Raw genomic sequence first — 23803 nt, 5'->3', positions numbered from 1 at the left:
AAAGCATCTCTTCTTGTCTTCCATTAGTTTTTAACGCATTTGTAAATAAAGCTCTTGCTTTGAAGTTAACCAGATGTTTTGTCAGTAGTAAATGGCAGAAAATATCTCATCTCCAAAATGTTGGCATTAAATGTGATGTGTATACGTGAGTTTTATGGATCAAATGACCACATGGCTACTTTATTGAATAAAATGCTTTCAGAACTTTCAAAGGTGGAGAATTAACGGAGATTTTTAGCCTCGGTGTGCCTCTGGTTTTCGTCGTCGTAGGTTTGAAAGGCATCTTGGGAAACTTGGAAGTATACTTGAGTGGGAACTGTCATCATCGGTCATCGGCCTAATCATACTTATAGTATATAGTAGACAGTATATACTCATTGCGTTTGTAGTGCATAGTACATTAGTGTGCCATTCAAACACAACCAGAGTGTGATTATTATATAGAATCAACTGCCAAGAAAACTATAGGGCATGAGTCTACACACACACACGCACGCACACACCCTCTGTTTGCCACTGAACACTTGGCCTGATGCAGTGTGAACAGTGAACAATGCTGTTTGGCCAAAAACTGCCAAAGCCTGGAGTGATAAAATAATAAATGGAGCTTCTTGTCTGATAAAACCTATGCTTTCCAAACCAATGATTTCAACATTGTTTTCTATTTAATCTTTCTGAGCAAACCTGAAGAGCATGCTACATGTGGACGACGTCACTATTGACTGCGCAGATGTCTGTACTGATTTGTGGTTCCAGATTGGTTCCATGTGGGAAATTACTTCATGCAAAAATATCAGACTTTAAGTGAACCAGGTTTATTCATTTGACATGTGGAAAGCGACACATTTTAAAATATTTTTTTACCAATATTTGTAGAGGCAGTCTCCACGCCTGAATGCTTGATGTAATACATCTGTGCACATGGAAGTGATTGGTAGGTACTGCATGTAGACTAGATTTTTTTGGAATTATGTCACAGTGCTTTTTTTTTTTTTACATTAAAATGCATATTCTTAAATTAACTTGCAAAAAAGCCTCTGCTATCATTGATCTTCAATCAGGAATCAATTTCTGTCTTTCACCTGTTCTGTAAATTGAGCCTATCACAGTGACAGTGGACATCATTTTCCACCAAGAAGCCTGCCTTCATAACTCAGCTGAGCAGAGTGACCTTGCCGTGTGTGAAACCGTGCTGTAAAATTAAACAGGGGCCCAGACCATAAAGACGCTCTGCAGTTTATCTTTCCACTTCAAGACACAGATCTTTGCGAGGTCAAAGCTCACGGGCATTACTTTAACGCCTTGAACCTCCAGAAGGAGGCGAGCGTGACCTACTGGCTCTGTTAGTGTGTGAGTGACTCACTGAGATCCCTGCGTCACACACAAAGAGTCTGTGATTAAAACGCAATATTGATCTGTTGTTATATGTGGGAGGCTTTAGTCCTCTGGGTGCTGGTGGAGCCTGACTGCATGTAACCTTCCTTAAGCAGTCAAAAAAAACAATTACACAGCGTCTGTGTCTCCTCTCCAGACACTGGCAGGGTCAGAGATGGAGGTGGATTGTAGGGGATTATTGCTGTCAGAGTGGGATGGAGCTCAGGGAGGAAGGAAGGAAAGAGCTGAGGGGACAGGGTTTGAGAGAAACGGGAAATGGGGAATCATTATCACTACCCCTAGTTTTTGTTTCACCTACTGCTTCTCTCCTGGTCTGTTGTGTAAGAAAGAGTGGGGTTGCATGTGAAGGCGTAATTGGAGAGTTGGAAGTAAAGTGAATTAGAGCTGACATGTCGCGATTTCATTGCTGAGGCCTCGGTACAGTCGTCTCTACAATCAGGATCATGCATCTGTGTGCAGTTAAAGCCATCCCTGAATGTATCCACATCTGTACAAACAGTGATCTGCTGTCCCATTGGCCCCTGTTTGTGGGTTAATGCCAGTCTGCAAATGTGCTTCAGGTGTAGGTGTGTGTGTGTGCACGTGTGTGCATACTGACCATGTGCATGGCTTCCTGGCGCTGGGGCAGAGAGGACAGCTGAGACTCTGAGTGGTACAGACTCATCCCCTTCCTCAGGGCACGGAGGTCACCTGGGTTACACTGCAGGGCACAGAAGCAACACAAAGCAAATGAACAAAGCCTTCAATGCGGCGTTATTCCATTTGAAAAGTAGAACTGCAATGTGGGCGTGCAAGTCAGGGGAAAGGTAAATTTAAAGATATTAAGCGTCCGAACAACATTGAGAAGTTTTTGTATGTCAATTTGTGGAGTAAAACTATGAACAGAATGAATGTGGAGTTAATACAATGTTCAAACATACAGTAATTCAGTAATTTTCACATAGTACAGGAATTAAGAAGGGCTTTACTACTCACCAGTTGTTTTTTATGTTGTATTTTTCTTGTTTTAAGTAACACTGATTAGCTATGTAGATCATTTGTATGATGATATATGGGTAATTAATTGTATTGTTAGTTGTATTAAAAAAACAAAATCGGTCGTGAATAAAGGAGTAGGATTAAATAAGTTTACAATTCTTCCTACTCCTTTTCACACATGTACATTGAGAGGTTTAACAGTGTTTGAGGATCAAATCAATAGTTTATTTCTGCTGTTGTAATTCAGAATTTTATATTTTTTGTTTTTTAAACTATTGTTCTGTTATCATTTTACACATATATATATATATATAAAAACAAAACAATTTAATAACAAAAAAGGTCAGTTATTTGTGTGCTACGTCATAACAAGCATTTTATTATTATTGCATTATTATTATTAAATATTTTATATTTTTAAATCACTTTTTCCTTGTTTAATAATTCAAATGTAATTATCTAATCAAACCGTTAAGTAACCCAAGTGTTGATTTCCATTCATTATAAACAAGTTTGAAAAGTGTAATAGTATCAAGCAAATTTCACTGATATTGTGAAAGAAAAAGTACAATTGAATTGTTCTTATGTTTTTAGTGTAATTAAGTGTAAACTCTTACTGCATCATTTGCTCAATCATAGGCTTTGTGAACCATGACACACCTGCATCGTAAAAGTCTTTTAAACAACTGACACCATAAAGCAATCTTATCAAGCTACTTGCCGCCACCTACTAATATATAGGAGCAGAAATATATTAATTATTTCCAGTTGAGTTAAAAAATAAATGTCCAGCTATTCGGTGTTAGCGCATTAAAACTTGAAGCATACAGACTCAAGCTTTTAAGACTCCGACAAACTCAATGAACTCCTACTAAAACGATGACTAGTAAAAACACTATGCAAGTATATTTTCAGTGCTTTAAAAATAACTCTTCTACTTTGTGTCCAATGGGAGCAGTCGGAGTCCTGAGGCGACTCTATACAGCTTTGTTTTTGTGAACCGGCTGTACGAAAATAAATAAATAAAATCTACACTTCTGAAGCCCGCAGTCTCTCAGTTGGGAACGATGCATTAGAACACAACACTGCTTTGTTTTGAAGCTTGGTGAGTTATTGTGAAGCAGGATGTGTTACATAATGAGAGGGTAGGCCAACATTGTCAAATGAATCAATGGATGATTTTGTGTTATTTTAGAGAGAAAGGGTAGAAAAATATTTGAAATAGAAACCTAAAAAAAGGCCAAATACTGATAGATCCATTTTTTTTAATGTAGTTTTATTCTGCTAACCTGCCATGTTGTATGTGGGTTCATCAAAGTCTCTAAATTTGTTCCCTTCCTACACATGCACTGGCCTTTTTATCATCACTAACGCTGTTGTTCTCCACATAAACAACCCTTTACAGAACTCCGACTACATCACGTTGTTCCATCATTGAAGGCCAATTAAACAGAGAGGACATCCGGAGATTTGTCCTCATTAGCAGCAGATGAAGACCACTGGTTCCTGAGGGACAGTAACCAGCCATGATCCTGACTGTGGGCAGGAACCCTCCACACGACGCGGGTTTTTCTGACATTTTTTATGTCATGCACGAGTGTTTGCGCCTTGCAAAGCGTGGCGTGTAAACACATGTGATGCCTGGGAGCACTGGGGCTATAAATAACCCAATGAGCGGTGGGAGTGGGTCTATAAAGGCGTAAGCATTTTGCTGGGTTGTCTGGCTACATATTATCTCCGTGCGTCTGTTGCAAAGTCAGGTGTGCGCACACGAATGAACAAAAACCAGAATCAGCAGTCTCCTCGTCTTCTCCGTCTCTCCTACAGCAATGAATCCCAATTATGCTCCAATAACCTTTCCCAATCTGTCCCCTGGCACTTCTTGATCTACCCTTTAAATATCCACATACATGCCCTCAAATCTGTACCTTTGTTAACATTTTAGTTTTCTCTCCAGGCTTTGTCAGCAAACCCGAAATGTCACAACAGAAGGAGTGACAAACAAATAATAAATGAGATCAGCTCATCAGAAGAGTAAGAAACATGTGTTGAGGGAGGTCTCTGACAGGATTCCATTCCACCTTTTGTCCAACTTTACTTTCCACCTTAACACAACTTGACCTTGACCGCCAGGACCAATAAAGCTATTTGTTTGCTCGACAGCCGAGTACGTTCGAGTGCTTCAACTGTTCCTGGCAAAGTCTCAAGAGATGCCTGGTGTACCCATTCATCACTATGTTCCTGGTACTGACGGGAAAACGCTGTGGACGTCACACATCCTTTCCTGTTTGACTTATGAGGGACAGGGGTAGTGGCGCCTTGACCAAAGGGCAGAGAAGATAGCGGAGCATTCCATTAAGAAGACTATTCACCAAATACAAAAAACAGAGTACGTTCTGCTTAAATAAAATAACAGCCTGACTGCATCTTCGCCATTACAATTCATAAATTATGAAGTGAATCAATTGGAGTAAAACAACATCAACATTATGTAGTTTAAAAATGCATTGGATTCGGAAAGGGAGGAAATATCAATCCTATGTATTGAAGTACCGGTATTGAGTTCAAAGTTGTCAAGGCTTTTTGAATTATTGGAAAAACACATTGTAATTTCTAGAGTTACTAAAGTTAGGTCTCAAAAGACGAACTAGATGATGAGAAGATCAAAATCCTCCTGTGGAATGGCTCAAAAAACTCTTTACAAGTTCTTGTTGTTATGGACTTTCTGTGTACACAATATGATAAACTTGTGTGGTTCTATCTGCTTTTGGAAAGCAGTGGCTAACTTACAGGATTTACTTTTTTTCTTTACAAACAAATATACATGACATCCTGTTTTTTCCACGCTACAATTTCCTAAAGTTAAATCTACCTTCATTATCTTTTTTTTAAGTTATCTTTGTTAAAGCTGCTGGAGACAAAAAAAAATGTTTCAGATAAATCCATAGATCAATAAATCAAAAATGACTTGCTCGAAACAAGATGTAAAGGTTACAATTGCCGTTTGAAAGTTTGTTTTACTATCCACTGTAAACTCTCTCTCTCTCTCTCATTGACATTGTCGGAAAAGTTTTGAGCATGGCATTGTGGGACAATGAGAACAGTGGTTGGCTTGAGACCATTTCTGTTCTAGTTTGTTTCCAGTATTCCCAGTGATATCGCGTCACTCTGCGAGGCATTAAATTTTGATTGGATTCTGATCTTTTTGTGTAAGCCTAAAAACAAACATCTGCTATTGTTTTGTTGCAAATTTCAGTCTGTGGAAAATGTGTTGGGAAGTAACTTTGGCAGTGTTTTCAGTAGCAAAACTCAAGAAATCACAGTACAAATGAGATAAAAACACTTTGATGCTTCCGTCTAGGGGACTACACATCCCACAATGCAATGTGTAAAACCTTTCTGACAAACTTTTGAGCTTCAATTTCATCCTTTTACAATTTTTTTTTTGAGCAGATGACCATCAATGAGGCCTACACAAAATATCGTCACCAGAAGCTATATTCAATATCATCACACAAACTCACTAGACACCATTGCAGTCAGATTTCACATAGTGGTTCTGTTTAGACTGTAGTCTAACTTCTTAAGATCAGGTGGCTGTAGGTGAAAGAGTACCTCAGAGCAAATAACACCTGGGGGGGGGGGCATGTGAAAGCTAAGAGAATGGTAAATTAAAAAAAAAACCAAATCATGCACATGAACATGCATGTGGATGAGCGTGTCTTTATAATTGTACTCACACCTGCACTGCAACTTGTTAATGTGCACCGTGGGAGCCAGTCGTTTGGTCGTTGTGCTCCCTTTAGTACATTAAAACTCCTTTGAACTAAGCTGGTTTGAAAGCCCAGCATTCCAGTAATAAGAGGCTATTGTTTCCTTTAGTCCCACACAGGTTTCACTGAGCCAGTTTCATAACACAGGAAGTTAGACAATATATCCACTAAGGCAACAATTACAATTACACCAACAAACCCACCGTCTAGTGTTTCGGAGCAAACGTGAAGCAATTGTTTTTGGTTTAAGAATACCATTAAAAAAATAGTAATTTTTTAATGAATCTGGTTTATATATGAATACAATCCTGAACTTACAGACACCCATTAAGACAATTAATTTGTTCCTCATTCCGCACTTGTACTCACTTACCAGTTGTCAGTGATGCATAATAAATGCTTGGATCTACCTGTGTTGCCCCCTTGTATGCTAAATTATTCAACCCACCAGACGTCGCGACAAGCGAGGACAAGCGTGCGTCATTTTATGCATCAAAGCACACCACAGAGTTCATTCACCCAAGGTACCGTGTAGCAAACACAGAGGTGTGCAGCTCCAAAGACAGATAAAGACTTTGCTGCCAAGAGAAAGAGAGGCCACATGCAAGCAGGGCAACCTGTGTTCAATCATCATCATCATAGCATGCCAGAATTACAGCTGGACACTGAGGCAACACCTCTACAAGGTAATGCAGTTTGATTAGAGTTTCCTGTCAACGTTTTGGAGTTGGGGAATCCGATTTGTGGTGTTTTAAAGAAGCAACCATAATAATCCTATATTAATAGACAGTATTGAAAGAAGCTTTCAGTTTAACGGGAAAAAGGAACTAAACATAGCTTGTTTCTGTTCAGAGTGATAGGCTACTAAAGCACCCACAAAATCAAGTTAAATGGCCAAAGCTGATTACACTGGCTGAGTCAGGCTAGTCATTTCCACTCATTGTTTTAATACACTAAAGTTAGGCCAGTGATACGCTAGTAACTACAGCAAAGAATGATTTATTTTCTGTTACAAACGGTCAATAAGGGACAGCACAAAATGCATTACATTGTCCAGGTTTTGCTTCTTGTTACCGTTTGGAAAAGAAAAAAGCAACAACAATAAAGCCATAAAAGGTCCCACCACCAGCATAGTAAAGATGGGAAAAAAGATTTTTACAATGTCCATTAACGGGTCAACAAACAAAGTTACCTTTCTTGTCTGTATTTGTGATAGGCTATATCGGCTATGGGCCTAAAAAAGAAAAAACAGAATGATGACAAGGTTTCATTATTATATTTGTCTCCATATTAGACATCATTGTTAGGAGTTATGGGAATGTCCCTTATTAAAAATTCTTACTTGGAAGCGTTGATACTAAAACTTCAAAAATCCAACCTAAATATGCATGAAAACAAAAACAAAATGTCCACCTAAGATGAACAAACCACATCCCTTTATTAGAAAAGTGGGAATAAATCCTAAACCCATGCATTAAGCCAAATTAATGACACATATTTCATAAAAAAAAATTAAAATTCAATTTTTTTAAAAAACACGTGAAACTGGTAGTCTGGGGACCAAATTTGGCCCTCAAAAATACCGTCATTTTGTGTGGTCCCGAAAGTAAATGCATAAAGTGACTCTAAAAATGCAGAAAATGACAGATAAATACACAAAACAGCAAGAATGCACAAATTTACTCTAAAAGCAAACTAGACAACTACAAATGGACAACAAAACAACTGAAATATATAGAAAATGATACAAAGAAAATTGCATAAATGACTCCATAGACACACAAACAACAAAAAAAAATGAACAAAATGACTTCAAAAACAGAAAAAAGAACAACAAACATATACAAAATAAATAAGGGGTGGAAACGTTGTTCTTTTGGCTTTTGTAATGAATGAATGGTAATGTGTGGTACAAATTGTCACACTTAAGGACTATTTAAAAAGATCACTTCGGTTTTTGTATCTGTGATCCAGGCCTACACTGAGCCTTTGTATGAATCTAAGGCAAGACACCTCAGAGAGAGACATGAGCTTGAAAAAGGAATAAAGTTTTTGAACGGGATAATAATAAAAAAAAATCTACTAAATTTAAATTCAGCCTCGACTGTCTGCAGCCTGACTTGCACGCCAATGAAATGCCTGGTATCCTACAGCCTTCAGATAAAACAAAGAGAATAAAGCATAAATAAAAGACGATGCTGTTTTCACTCATGACTCATCACCAATTAGTGTCTGCACGTCCATTCCTCTCTGTGTCGTGTAGTTGCACTCACACACACACACAGCTCTGCAGACTGACATGTGACCTCCCTATGAACCGTACTCCACCCTCCTCCTTTTCACACATCCACCTCTGCTTAAGTGCGTACACTCTCCATCCGCCGAATTTGGGAGAAGTCAGAGGAAAGTCAAACTTAACTCTTGTCACTTAATGCCTCTTTCAACACCTTTTTTCCTTTTTACATTTTAATTTTTTTGCTTCGCTCCCACAGCTCCTCGAGGGCTGGGATCACTGCACGCTACTGGAGCTTTACTGATTTTCTATAAATTAATCATGGACAAACACATTCTTCAATTCACAAGGAATCTGACATGAGGCAGTGGAGTCACAGAGAGATATCCACTTGGCATTACAGCTGCTTTTAAAACTACTTTTAAAATCACATTAAAAGGACTACAAATGTTTGGATGGGTGGCAGAACAAGTCAGCATGTCAGGATATTGTCACCCCGAGTGTCTCACCTGTGAGAGGAGCTTATTGTTGTCATCCTCCAGTATCCGCACCTTTGTTTCCAACTGTCTGATGTAGTTAGAAGAGGGATCTGGATAAGAGATGGAGGGGAAAAAAAGAGGGAAAGGGGAGTAATTAGCATTTCAAAGACCTGGAGCAGAAAAACAGGCAGGCAAGGCCACCGAGGCAGAAGGACCACATAGAGTGAAAGATTGTTGTGCACTCCCAGAAAGACACACAAATTCCGTTGGAAAGCGCTTTTACCAAAACGAGGACTGACATGTTCTTTTCTAAACGCTGACGGTGATCGAGGCTCACTTCACTTTAGAACAAAAAACAACAAATGCTGATGAAGCTATAGTTTTCATGAGATGGGATGTTTGCCAGTATCACAAAACCAAACTCGTTCCCTTGTTTTAGAATAAATCCCGTTTCATCCGTTGAGAATAGAGGTGTCAAACTCGGTGTAGTTCATGGGCCAAATATGGACCAGTTTAATCTCAAGTGGGACACAAACTATAGGCTGCAAAATGAGCAACTTTATCAATTACATGCCATAGTGTGTACTTCCTCCTATAATATCATTTAAAACCTTGGTTCTCAAACTTTTTTTTTTCCATTTCTGAATCCAAGTACCCTCCTAACATTTTCCACAGAATACCAGTAATACTGATAACATTTTGTAAAGTGGATTTAAACAGTATTTAGCACAGTGGTATCCTTTTTTGGATCGTGACCTCATTTTGATATCAAGAATTTCAGACGGCCCCAAAAGACACTTTTTTCTTCTAGAATTGTTTTTCTAGATTATTTTTTATAATTTATTGTGTTACCAATACAGAGCAGCCAGGATTAGTGACAAGTTGCACCAGCTCAGATAAATTTATAGTGCATTTGGGGAATTTTTGGAGAACATTTCGAGGAAAACTTCTGCTTCTGTTTTCCCACAAGTTTGTTTGATTGATTGATTGATTGATTGATTAAATTATTGTATTTGAGCATTCCAGGTATAAATAATATCTTTATTAAATCTATTTGGCATGTCCTGTCCAAAGTCTTTGCTTGCCCACAGCGTAGAAACACTGAGCAGTTTCCGTGGCAGCAGCAGTAATTTGGACCACTTTTCTTAACCTGTACTTAAGACGTATTTGAAGTAAATTGGAAAGGATCTCTCCTTTGCATCTTTTCCTCGCCCATTAAACAGATTTAACCAAGATGTAACACAAATCTGTTTTTTTCCAGCTGACAAATGAGATAACCTGGGCCTAATTGCACCACAGAGATTCACACAAGTGTTGTGAAATGCAGTGGAGGGTGGAAAAAAAATATGGTGTTTTGCAGAGTTCAAACCCAGGATAGGTGCGTGGAGGTGTAGTTTAACTCAGGAGGTGGCCTGCAGCCTGTTATCAAAAAAAGACATGGATAATTTACTGCGAGATCAAAGCTGAAGTGACACACAAGAGCAGCACTTTGGAAAGTAGGAGGAGCACAGCATGCACTGTGCATGAGGCTGCATTTAGTTATCTAAGTGGAACTCTACTGCAAGTGTGAGGAGGCTGATGAAGATGATTGTTTGAGGAGGAGGATTGTTACGTGAACTGCAGAACTCTAAAACCAAAGAGAAAATAACAAGAAAGCACAGAAAATAAAAAATGGGGGACTCACCTAAATATTGAACTCAGTTACTTGATAATTGCTTAATTTGTAAAAAAAAAAAAAAATTCAGAGTTTAGGGAAGAAACAGAATTGAATATATTTGTGTTTAATGAGAATGTTGTACTAAGCTGATTTTCTGGAACAGAGATGAGCAACTTTTCTCACAGCAGGGGCCACAAATGTGATTGTCTGATCCGTGGGCCACATTATCAACATCCATGTCAGCATTTATTATAATAATTATACTAATCAGTAATACAGAAAAATACAAAGGGTTTTGTCTATTCTATTTTGAGTATTTTTGATGCCTATGTATTTTCTGTGTTATTTTGTATAATTATTTGATTTCAGTTTTGTCTATTTGTAGTCGTGCGGAATATATTTTGTTGTCCTTTTGTGCATTTATTTGTGATGCATGTTTTTTGGAATCATTTTGTACATACAGTATATAACTGGGGGCCGCACAATACTAGACTGAGGGCCGCATGTGGCCCCCCCGGCCACAAATTGCCCTTGTCTGTTCGAGAACATTCCAAATAACATTTTTTTTACAAACAAGTTAATCAAAAATCAGAGTTGGAGAAGATTATAAACATGTATGTGTTTGGAGTTCTTCATACTCTGCAAACCTTACAATTGCAGGTTCTTTCCATTCATTACCTTTGGTTCCTAAGCTCAGCATGAGTGGTTGTTTATACATTATCTACATGTTCCCCTGTGTCTATCCATCACTGTGCGGTCAAGAAAAGAAAAAAAATCATCCAGAACCCAGCTGTTTTTAGTTAACTTTTGTCTTTGTTCTGCATTGGAGCTTACTACCATAAAAACATCTTTACAGATCTGTTTATTATCTAGATAGATTTGAGAATGTCTGCCATATTTCCAGTCATGTGATACCAAGTTGTCACAACGTAGAGTCATGTTTATATTTTCTTGCTTTTTGGTTAATCTGGGTCAGGGTCAATTATAATTGTAATTTCATAATTAATTATAGAGCAATTATAATTGAGTTTTTGAGGATACAAAATACTTGTAAGTTAATTAGAAAGAATACTGACCTATATTCAATTGTAATTGAATATAGGTGATTAAAAATGCAATTGTAACTAAAAAATTAATTGACTCCAAGCCTGATCTGGGTGCTCTATAAACTCATCAACCTCTCACAAAGTTATGCAGTAGATGTATTTCAAATGCGTGATCTTCAGTCGGGCCTCATTCCCTTGGACACCAGAAGAATCTTCTTTGAACCCGAGGGCTGACATGGATGCATAACAGCATGACTCTTGCATTTGAGGAGGGTCTGTACACATGGCCAAGCAGGTTAGCCACGGGGGCTAAACAGCCACCAGGGGAGGCTACAGTGGCCAGAGCTGGTAATCCTCTCTTCCTGCCTTGTGACCCTCTAATCTGTATTCATCTGCTGGCCTGACCTGCAGCCAGATCTCAAGCTGATTAGCGTGAAGGTTCCTCAGCCTTTAGCAATGGATTACTCAAACAACAAAAGAAGGAAGGGCACGAAATTGAATGTTATTTTTCAGTCGTGTGTAAATAAAAATCAAGTAAAGAGATAAACATCTAGCCCCCAGAAATCCAATAAAGGCAGTTTTTAATCTCTTTATAATCCCGTAACTAAAAGAAGGAAAAAAATGCATTCTTAGCTAAACACTTTTATACATCCACTTAATGGCATAAAAATGGAGAATCCCACAGCCTTGAGCAGCCTCCAGACATTCACACATGTATAAGCCTTTAATGTGTCATAAGGGACTAAATCTCAGAGTGCATCACTTCAGCATCACGCATGATTAAGTAGTCCTTAAATATGTACAGATCCACCGTGGGAACACACGCACATACCCCATGCACTGATACGACACCTATTGCACACATGAACACACACGCACAGAGCCACGGGGACTCTCTGCTGAGAGAATCCAGCCGTCAGTCTCTCTTTAACACCAGGCTCCAGAGAGTCATGCTGGTGGGAGAAGGGGTCAGGCAATTAAACAGCTCCCTCGCCTCCCACTTGCCACTCCTCCCAAGCTTTTATCCTGCTCCACCCTTCAAGCCCTCGCATCCCTCCTCAGCACTCCTCCCATGGAGATGTAGGGAAAAGCTACAGATCATGCAGGGATAGCAGATGCAAGGCATGTTAATTGCCCTGCAAAACTGAATTTATTCTGGATAAAACAACAAGCAACAGGAGTGAGGCCATGTTGCGAGTCGGAAGTAAGGCAAAGTGTAAGGAATTAAGATGAGATCCAAGACAAATCAGCTGTTTTTTACCACTCTGCAAGTGATGTTTACACAATCATTGTAGGGTTGCGTGTTCGCGCTAGACAAAAGGTGACACGGACAGCGTTGATAGTCCATCCCCCTTCATAACACGTCATTTAGTATCGCGTCAGGGCTTCTGTGACCCACTTCCAGCTGCCACTCCCCTCCTTCCCTCCTTCTCTCTGCCCCTGCTCCCTGTCCGACCCCAAACACCCCACCCCAGCCTCTCCATTTTATTGCATCGGTTTACTTAGACTACTCCATCTACTGTTGTCCTTTTTCTACAAAAAAGTAGGCAAGTTTTGCTATTTTCTTTTTGTGAGGCTGGCCTTTTGCCACCACTTTGTAATGAGAAACAGAAGTTAGCCTGATTGAAAACTAAGCTCTTAAAACTTGGATGATCTTTAAAATAAGTGGGGGGTGGTCGTGACCTCCTCTCTTCTTTTGTTTCCATTGGGATTGAGCACCATCTGTCCATAACAGCTCATCCAGGTTCCTTTGCATCACACGCCACAGATGGCAAAGTTTTGGACTACTTTGAATGGAATGCAGTATCACACCCAGTAGAAAAATGTGAAGCGTATAACTAAACAACATGAAGTACTTGAACTATTTTTGAGCAACATTAGGAGTAATAAAATAATTTGTTTTGAAAATGCTGGTTTGTAATGGGGTTTTTTGCTGTGTATAAATTGGACCGTCATTAAGATTGAAAAAAACTTTCTTTATAAAAGACACTATTAAAGCTGGCCATTAATTTGCTTTTTGATTAATAACCTCAGAATATCACCATTCATCATCCACAGGAATATTTTATATGTGATACACAACTTAAAAAAGTTATCTTATCAGAGAATTTTTGTGGTCATTGAATGTTCTGGGCCAATCTTGCATCCATTCCATATGTGTCAAATTCTACTACGAAACAGAGTGTTTGGTTTGTTTAACATGCCTAGACAGGTCACATGTTTTAGAGCAAACAGAGGCATGAGTATGGACTACAGCATGCTTGTCCTCAAAATCAGGTTGACTAGTGGTAACATTTCATCCTGTATTTTGCCAATACTGACTTGAAGATGTGAAGAAAGCATATGCCTCCATTATGCAGTCCAAAGATTTTCTACATCAAAAGGATCTTTGTAAAAATAAAGTGGTTAAAAAGACCAGGCTTTGGAAACCCCTAATGTTTTGCAGTCGAGAAGCTTGTAGTGCATTGAAGTCACCCTGCTTTTATTATTCCTGGCTAGGCGTGGGCTTTCATCTCATATTCACGGGTGTATCTCAGTGATTTAGTACAAAGTCATAGATACTCTCTTGACAATACATGTGACAGGGTGGGTGTGCATGTGTGAGAGAGCGGGAGGAGTGTTTGGGTTTCAGTGAAAAAAATCTATATGCGAGTACAGTGTGTTCGCGAGCATGTGTTTATGCCTATGTTCAAGGAAGGAGGTTGGGTCAATTACCTCAAGATGTTGGAGAAAGAGCTGAAACAGTCCAAAATCTCTTTCTCACTCTTTCCTTTGGGCCAACACCCAAGTCAGGCAACAGTAGATTTCAGAAAAATACAACATCTTGATGGAGAAGTGACTCGCACATTTAAAAATTTTGGAACAGAACTGAATTGTGTAAGAATAAATAAATAAATTCAATCTTAAAACCATTCAGACCATTTTTTGAGAAGACATGGACAAACCACCAACCAAACAAATGCCACTGGGCTGAAAGTTTGTTCTCAAAACCAGCATTTAAAAAAATGGACCATCAATACTGATTGAAAAATTAAATAGAAACAGTGACACTACTAAGATGATAATGCCAAGTATAGAGCACTTCAGTATTGTTTTTGTCCATGCACACCCTTTAAGCTATATTTCAGTCACATTGTATAGAAACTGGTGATCTGGAATTACTTGACGCTATCTTGTGAAATGAGTCTGGAATAGATTCCAGGGAGACAAGTAGAAACAGATGATATATGGATAAGTTTTGGTCTGCTAAGTATCCATACCTCTTTTATTTCAAGTGGCTTATACTCCACTTTCATTATGTAAGAAAGTATGAATGAACAGTTGGTACCTTACCGGTATTTCTAATCCTCGATCCACTTTAAATACTATTTCCATTTGACAAAATTTCCATGCAATCACTGCACAAGTACAGTTACACTAGAATAGGAGTTCAGAGAGTTTACTTTCCAGTCAAAATACATTACAATGTTACAAACATAAAGCCTTTGTTTACAGTGGAAAAAGCAAGTTCTCTCAGCTGCAGCTTACTAGCAAATGAACACAAGCTCTTAAGAGCTGGTCCACAATGAACTTCCAGAAGCTTCTGGAAGATGCACAGACGTTCTACCAGTATTTGAGCTTTGCTCGAGTATCAAAGCATTGGCCAGTTATTGGGTCCTTCTTTTTATGCAGGTAAAAACCAAGCCATAACGGCCAAAGAAGAGGATATAAACGAGCTCAGATGGTACCCTTGCTGCATTAATGAGGGGATTGACAAAACCTGGCAACCCAGGCACATTAACCAAGGGCCCCTGGAAAGGCTTCAAAGACTTGACTGGCTCATCAGCTGGCAAGAAGCTAACACTATTTGACAAGACATGGCACACATTCTAACAGAGAGAGAGAGGAAGCGTGCATCACCTCCCCACACACTCCTTGCATGTGTGGGTGAGTGGATTCTGGGAGAAAGAGGATATGTTTTTTTATGTGCATGAGATTTTCAGTTTTTTCCTGTTATAACAGCGCCATATTACTTTATGCTTGAATAGAAACATCTTGTGCTATGTGACGTGTAAAAGTGTCAGACTGATTGCACATCTAAGAAGTGATGTGCACATGCAATAACAGCCACCGTTTTAAAAATGAGATTTTTAAAGGGGACATATTATGAAAAATCCACTTTTGCAATCTTTTTGAACACAAATGTGGTAACATGAGTGTCCACACGTCAAACAAAATGTGAAATAAATCCATCCAGTCGTTTGTGGTCTGTGTAGGTCTTACAACACAGACAAAATTGCTACGTTTCAAATTTTCTACATTTGTGACGTCACAAGTGATATCTGGAAAGAAAATACCCTCCCTTCGGCTGGTATCTCCACCCATGGACTTCACTAATAATTGTTCCGCACTCTGATAAATATTCTAAATTCAAAGAATAAAACTTGATCCAATGCTAAAAGATGATAATCATGTGAGTTATTGTGTTTTCTTTGGCAAAAACTGTGCATACATAGCTGGGCCCAAAGGCCATAGTGTTTTTATTTACAAGACTGATCAACTATCAATTCTCTTCAGAATCAAAACTGTTAGACAGAAAAGTTGTTGATGAGTGACTTTTGATATTAAAAATATTGACTGATAATATTGACAAGGTAGTGCTAATTTTGTTTAAGACTGAAGGTTTTGTTTGAAAGTCTTTCGGGCTTTGACGAGTAACATAAGAGGAGTATAGGCCTAACAACATCAAGAAGCTTTAATAGATGTTCTAGTTTTAGAATTCACGTTCTGAAATTGAAAAAACAATCTATCCATCCATCCATCCATCTTTTTCCGCTTCATCCGGGGCCGGGTCGCAGAGGCAGCAGTCTCAGCAGAGATGCCCAGACTCCCGATCCACGCACACCTCCTCCAGCCGTTCTGGGGAACTCCGAGGCAACACCAGGCCAACTCAGAGACATAGTCCCACCAGTGTGTCCAGGGCCTTCCACGAGACCTCTTCCCAATAGGACATGCCTGAAACACCTCCCGAGGGAGGAGACCAGGAGGCATCCGAAACAGATGCCCGAGCCACCTCAGCTGGCTCCTTTCAACGTGAAGGAGCAGCGACTCTACTCCGAGCTCCTTGGGTGACTGTGCTTCTCACCCTATCTTAAGGGGTGCGCGTAGCCACCCTGCGAAGGAAACTCATTTCGGCCGCCTGTATCCGCAATCTTGTCCTTTCGGTCATTACCCAAATCTCATGACCATAGGTGAGGGTAGGAACGTAGATCCATTGGTAAATTGAGAGCTTTGCCCTCCAACTCAGCTCCCTCTTCACCACAACAGTCCGATACAGCGACCGCATCACTGCTGACGCCGCACCGATCGTCTATCAATCTCACGCTCCATCCTATCATCACTCGTGAACACGACACCGAGATACTTGAACTCCTCCACTTGAGGCAAGGACTCTCCACCGACCCAGAGAGGGGAAGCCACCTTTTTCCGGTGGAGAACCATGGCCTCAGATTTGGAGGTGCTGATCCTCATCCCAGCTACTTCACACTCAGCTGCAAACTGCCCCAGTGCACGCTGAAGGTCCTGATTTGATGAAGCCAACAGAACAACATCATCTGCAAACAGCAGAGATGAAATCCTGAGGTTCCCAAATCAGACTCCCTCCGGTCCCTGGCTGCATCTAGAAATTCTGTCCATAAAAGTAATGAACAGAACAGGTGACAAAGGGCAGCCCTGGCAGAGACCAACATGCACTGAAAACAGGTCTGACTTACTGCCAGCAATGCAAACCAGGCTCCTGCTGTGGTCATACAGGGAACGGACAGCCTTTAGCAGAGGGCCCCGGACCACCCCCCTCAGGGCACCACGAGGGACACGGACGAACGCCTTCTCCGGATCCACAAAGCACAAGTGGACTGGTTGGGCGAACTCACACGAACCCTCAAGCACCCGATGAAGGGTATAGAGCTGGTCCAGTGTGCCGCGACCGGGACGAAAACCGCATTGTTCCTAGACACGCGGCCTGAGATCAGATGATACAACTCCAAAGTCGATCATCGACCTCAGGCCTAGAGTGTTCAAAAAGCAATCTAAATCTTTTTAAATAATTTTAAATTAGGCCCCAATGTGACAAGGAAATACCGAACATGCATGCTATTTTTCACAAAAACCAGGTGAGGGAGTTCAAAATGTTCTGCAACGTGATCATACCTGCGTGGAATTTCTTGCAAAATGAAACAGAAAAAAGATATAACAGACTAAACACTCACTTACATGTTTTGCAACCAGCTCACACATTTCTATGTTATTTTTCCAGTTGAACAAGTCACTGAGTGTATAGCGGTGGAGCTGACATAATATCATGTGATTTTAACTCTCACAGCTTCCGCAAGTCATCTGATCATATAAATCTAAAATTATTAACAGTTCTTGACTCTATTTATCACTTTTAGCATGTTTGGTACCATTTCAGATTATGATGATTATAAGCCAGTAAAGTCATTTAAAAAAAACAAAATAAATGAAAATGAAACTAGCGTAAACTGATACAGAGTAACAGAAAATTGTCCCTACAGGTGTTATGGCAATTATTTTATCTTCTTATATTTGAGAATAATCAATGTGAGTTGAATAAAGAAGATAAAGCAGTAAACTTGTTGTAATTTCTGTTGTGTACACGAACCACAATATGCTATATGTAATGTATTAATGTAGATATACTGTATTCCAGGCTGTGGAGAGCTCAGCTGGGACTCTTTAACTCTGTTGGGTGAAAAATGAGGATCTATTTGAATATATTTCCAGTCTAGCACTCGATCTGTTGTGGTTCTAAGATCTGGAGTAAGACTGAAGCTCACATTACTATTACTGTTTCATTTGGATACAAAAATGTTCAGCAATGTGATATGCCATCAATGCTTTTACTAAGGTTGGCTCTAAGTTGCATTTGCAGAGAAGCTGCAGACTAAAGTTATTTGGAAAAGCTGTTTAAAATTTGGAAATACTTCGATTAGAAAGACTAGAAAGAATTAGCACTAGCATTGCTGGTGTAAGGAACGTCCATTAAGCGATGCCTCAGTTATTTGTTTCATGGATGATCCGGCCAATTGGGACGCCAATGCCCCATGCCCTTAATCCTTTGATTAGGCTAAAAGAATGGCATCAGGCAGCCAGTTGGGTTTAATCCCATAAATTCAAAGATGTGGACTTTTTACATATTCGGTCCACACCGTTAAATTCCCTCTGTATGTGTTTGTGTGCGTGTGTGGGATGGTTATTCACTCTGAGACACAACAGAAAAGATTAGTGACATTTGGAGATGGATTAGCTGTGAGCTATTGTTTTCGTCTGCAGAATGCTGTACTGCAACTCTTCAGTCTGCCATTTGTGTTGAAGTTATTTTGTTTTATTCGCTGGGTTTGTCCTTTGGGTTTCATTACTCAGCCATACAGGTAAAGAGATTCTAGAAACACCTACAGTAAATAAGAAGATACAGCTACCTAAAGCTGGATGTATTTGTTCAGAGAAACTGTAAGACGCACATTTATACCTTTCAATACTGGGTATCCATCTGACACTTATGGCTCTTGACACTAGAAAATTGAAACGAAAATGAAACAGAAATGGGGATATTTTAAAACAAAATTGTGAAAAAATGGAAACGGAAAATAGAAAGCTCTCCGTTAGACAATAGGAATTTTTTTTACTGATGAAATTAAACAGACAACTGAACATATTTTTCATCAACTCACATTTATTTGAATGAAAATGTAACAAATGTATTATATACGTAGCATTTCATTATTTATGAGACTTTTATTTAATCTGGCGTACTGACTGGACTGCCTTCACATACCCTTGGGGGTACACCCACCGCCATTTGAAAAGAACTACTAGTAAGTATAAGCTTAGTAGTAGTAGTAGTATGCTCAGCATATGTGCCAAAAAGCTCTGGTTATCATTAACACAATAAACCATAGTGCTCATGAAAGGCTTTAAAGATGAAGCTAAAGTGATGGCTGACCTCACCTTGCTCAACCCAAAACCAACCGCTGTCTGTAAACAAACAGTGACGAAAGGCATTGTGGGTCGAAGACATCTTGCCAGAATCCTCTTTCACCACATTCCCCCGTTACCATGGTGTCACTCACCACTGCAAAACCCTAAAACCTCATTAGCATAAATCTGCATTCCTATTTAAAAAGCATGTCTGAATGACTGCTGAGCTGGCAAAGGTTGCGCTTATGTAAGCAGTGTATTAGTGAACAGTTAGGTGGTAAATATAAAGGACGTTCCATCCAGGACCGCAACACTAAAACCCTTTTATTATTGGTAAAATCTCTAGTGGAGTCTAATGCATTCTGGCTTTTTCATACAATCTTATGGTAATGAACTTTTCTTTCCACTGACATTACAAACTGGTTTAACAAACCAACTAAAATTAATTTTTAATGTAAAACCACGTAGACAGGGAGAGACCAGGCTTAAATTTCATGTTTGGATACCCAATCTAAATTGGAAACTCTTTAAAAACTGTAAATGTTCTTTTCGTTCCAAAAGTTGTCCAGAGCTTGGCAGCGTGCTCTATGCCCTCCTTTTGTATGGACACAATGTTGCATGTAAGTTAGAGTGTGTTCCTTCCAAAGCTTCTGTTTCACTTGTTTTTTAGAGGTTATGTTTTGCAGCACCAGCTGTTGAAGCCACTGTTTAGTGGGAAGTTGGATGGGCGTGTCAAAATGCAGAAGCACAAACAATTGTCTTTAGCATCTTGAAAAAAGACTTGCAGCACTGTGGGAGAGGGGCACCAATCTGCGGAAAAGGAAAGGGCCACTACCCACATAAAAAAAAACTTTTTAAAAGGAATTAACATGAGCTTCACATTAATTAAATGAATTTGTCTTTTCGTCCAACCTCTGTGCTGGACCTCATAAATGCTCTACAAAATGAATGGGCACAAACTTCCATTGAAACACTCCTACATCTTATTAAAAGCCTTTCAAGAAAAGTGAAAAATGTTATAGCAGCAAAAGGGGGACCAACTCCATATTAAAGTTAATGTCTTCGGAGCAAATGACTGATGGTGCTACACTTGTACTTTGATGAAGGAAAAACAGGCCAATAGAAAAGACAGTGAGCAGCAAAGTAAAGAGACAGGGGTTATTGTTAATACTATACAGAAACAAACTTAAAAGGAAATACATGGCAATTATTATATAGTACATCACATTATGAGATGTTTTGACTGGTTGTACCAATGTCTCAACAGTATAAAAAAAAAAAAAAACAGTCTAATAACAATGCCATTGCATTTATTTCAGAAGGACTTTTAGACTTTTTTTTTCAAATCCCTTTGACCTACTGCAAAAAGGTGACCAGTGCATCTGGCATCGAGACGTCCTCATCCTTGTAAGTCTGGAATACGTACGAGCATTTACATGCAGCTTAACCATACGCACTTACAGGCAAGCTATTTTTAAACTTTTCACCCAACATGAGGTTTATGGATGAAGCAGAAGCAGCAAAATAAAATTTTAATCCTCCAGTGTCTGAGTGCACACTTGCTCACCCCCCCCCCGCCCCAGATAAGATGGTCCCTCCTCTGCACAGACGGTGCATCTGTTTCTACGGATGAAAGACAAGGTCGCCAACTTTAGGTTGAGAAGAAGAGTCAAGTGAACACAAATGTTGGTGACCTTTGAAGAGGAAATTTTAACAAGTGCTGACACGCAAAATCAGACTACACCCCTAGTTTTTTCTGTCACCCTGAGGGCCTCACCGAGAACAAGTTTTCTTCCCATCCTACATCCTAAAGTGTCTGATCTTGCCAGATTGTTTACAGTTTAAAATCACCTGAAGGGATGGATGTCCTTGAATCTGGCCCAGTGTTAAAAAACAACCTCAAATTTAAGGCAAATTAAAAAAAAGAAAATTCTCAGATATTCACAGTTAAAAACTAAGGTTTTTATCTAATACACCGTTAGCACCGAGGGGAAAAGTCTGTAATGGGACTCAACTAGTCTGGGACACTCGGATGGACTATCCTTCTTTTCTATTGTTTGCCCCTCTGTTCACTAACCCCAACCAGTCGAAGCAGTTGGCTTCCACCTGTGAACCTGGTTCCGCTGGAGATTTTTTCCCATAAAAAGAGGGAGTTTTTTTTCTTCCCATTGTCGCTAAATGCTTGTTCATGTGGATCTTGTTGGGTTCTTTCTTTTTTACTATGGAATTTATATTTTGTTCAGCACTTTGAGATGACTTTTTTGTATTTTGCACTAAATAATAATATAAATAAAGTTGAATTGAATGTTACTGAGGGGCACGGTGGATTAGTGGTTAGCACGTCCGCCTCACAGCAAGAAGGTCCTGGGTTCAACCCCTGGGGTGGACTTGGGTCCTTTCTGTGTGGAGTTTGCATGTTCTCGCTGCGTGGGTTTCCTCCAGGTACTCCGGCTTCCTCCCACAATCCAAAAACATGACCGTAAGGTTGATTGGAGTCTCTAAATTGCCCATAGGAGTGAATGAGAGAGTGAATGGTTGTCTGTGTCTGTGTTGCCCTGTGATGGACTGGCGCCCTGTCCAGGGTGTACCCCCGTCCAGCGCCCTATGAGAGCCGGAGATTGGCACCGGCAGACCCCCGCGACCCTGTTAAACGGGAATAAGCGGGTATGAAAATGGATGGATGGATGAATGTTACTTTAACTTACACCATTGGCTACTAGGAGTGTGTATTGCCTGGCATCCAGCGATACGATTTGTATCCCAATATATATGTCGTGATACAATACAATATATATATATATATACATATATATATATACATACATATATATACATATATATATATATATATATATATATATATATACATACATATATATACATATATATATATATATATATATATATATATACATACATATATATATGACTTAAACAACTAGTCTGTAAATTTGTACACCTTCATGAGAACATTATATATGGCATATTTCACACTCAACATTGACTTTAACATGCCATGCCATCGCGCAACGTAATATTGCGATATAGCGCCAAATCGATTTTTTTTAACACCCCTATTGGCTACAAATCAATAAAAACGTCATATATAAACAGGGTTCCATGTGGTAAGAATGGCTGTTAAAGAGTTCAACAAAAACACAAAAAAGCTATTTTTCATGTTCAAGTAATAATACGTCTCAGAACTAAAGGTAACATTGGAAAGAGTTTGAGCTGACTTAAGCAAAGAATGTTTAACTGCATTATTAGAATGGAAAATTCCATCAAACTTCAGGTCTGACCTCACGCATTGCTTAATCACAACAGTAAACTCATAATTGCAACTAATGATTGACTTTATCTAGCTGTGTGGGTGCAAACATCAGTCCAGACCATGGCGGGATAATTACATATACAAAGAACTATGTTATCAAACTAAAACAAAACAATTATAACACTACATTAGATTGGATGACGGGGAGGATTATAGAATTATGCACAGCAAACAAATAGTACAACACTTTTAGGTTTTTTTACTATTTTAAATGAGTGGAACTCAAATATCTAAAACTTTTTTCATTTCTATGTACACAAAAGCCTTATTTCTCTCGAATATTGTTCACAAATGTGCCTGAATCAGTTATCGAGCACCTCTCCTTTACCGAGATATTCCAAACATCTCACAGATGTGGCATATAAAGATGCTGATTTAATCCGTGTATCATTTGTTCATTATTATGTAACAAAAACACTCATTATTTGTTTCCAAAACAAAAATGAAAAAACGGAAAACGCCTTGTTTTTCAAATTCAAGCTCTTTTGCTTTGGTAGAGAAAACGAAAAACGGAAAACATACACCTTGATTCGTGTTCTCCATTACCGATTTGCCAACATACGTAAGTGTACTCTCATCCGACGCTAACGGCTATGCTAACGGCAGTTCGGCATGACAAGATCGCTGCTTCCAACTGTGCATCCGAAACGTGTCCTTTTTGCTTTAGCTGGTGTTGGGCACAGAACCTCCTCACGGACATTTCGGAGGATTTAGAGACTCATAAGTGTTGCAGAGCTAAACATAGAATGTGTAACGCTTCACTTCCGGGTCACGTACGTTGGCAAATCGGTAATGGAGAAAACGAATAAAGGTGTTCGTTTTCCGTTTTCTGTACCGAAGCAAAATAGCTTGAATTTGGAAAACAAGGCGTTTTCTGTTTTTTGATTTTAATTTTGGAAACAAATATCAAATCGTTTTTCAAGTTTTTGTTACA

The 23803-nt window shown here is 39.3% G+C and overlaps 1 protein-coding gene across 5 annotated transcripts in view; it reads right to left on the bottom strand.

The window, feature by feature from the left end:
- ccdc85cb (coiled-coil domain containing 85C, b) overlaps positions 1–23803 on the bottom strand; it is a 48530-nt gene that overhangs the window by 6772 nt on the left and 17955 nt on the right. For 3 of the 5 annotated variants that reach the window (XM_028439269.1, XM_028439270.1, XM_028439271.1), the window contains 3 exons: positions 8889–8968; positions 7339–7380; positions 1994–2095 (listed from right to left, as the gene is read on the bottom strand). In XM_028439269.1, the coding sequence (XP_028295070.1) occupies positions 1994–2095; positions 7339–7380; positions 8889–8968 (224 nt within the window). Of the gene's footprint in view, positions 1–1993; positions 2099–7338; positions 7381–8888; positions 8969–23803 lie in introns of all 5 variants that reach the window. The other 2 variants (XM_028439272.1, XM_028439273.1) reach the window with 2 other exon arrangements.

This window comes from Gouania willdenowi, chromosome 24 (assembly GCF_900634775.1).
Source record: "Gouania willdenowi chromosome 24, fGouWil2.1, whole genome shotgun sequence".
NCBI classification, from domain to species: domain Eukaryota; kingdom Metazoa; phylum Chordata; class Actinopteri; order Blenniiformes; family Gobiesocidae; genus Gouania; species Gouania willdenowi.
Note: the sequence above shows the minus strand (reverse complement) of the source record. Positions and strands in the feature narration are given on the sequence as shown.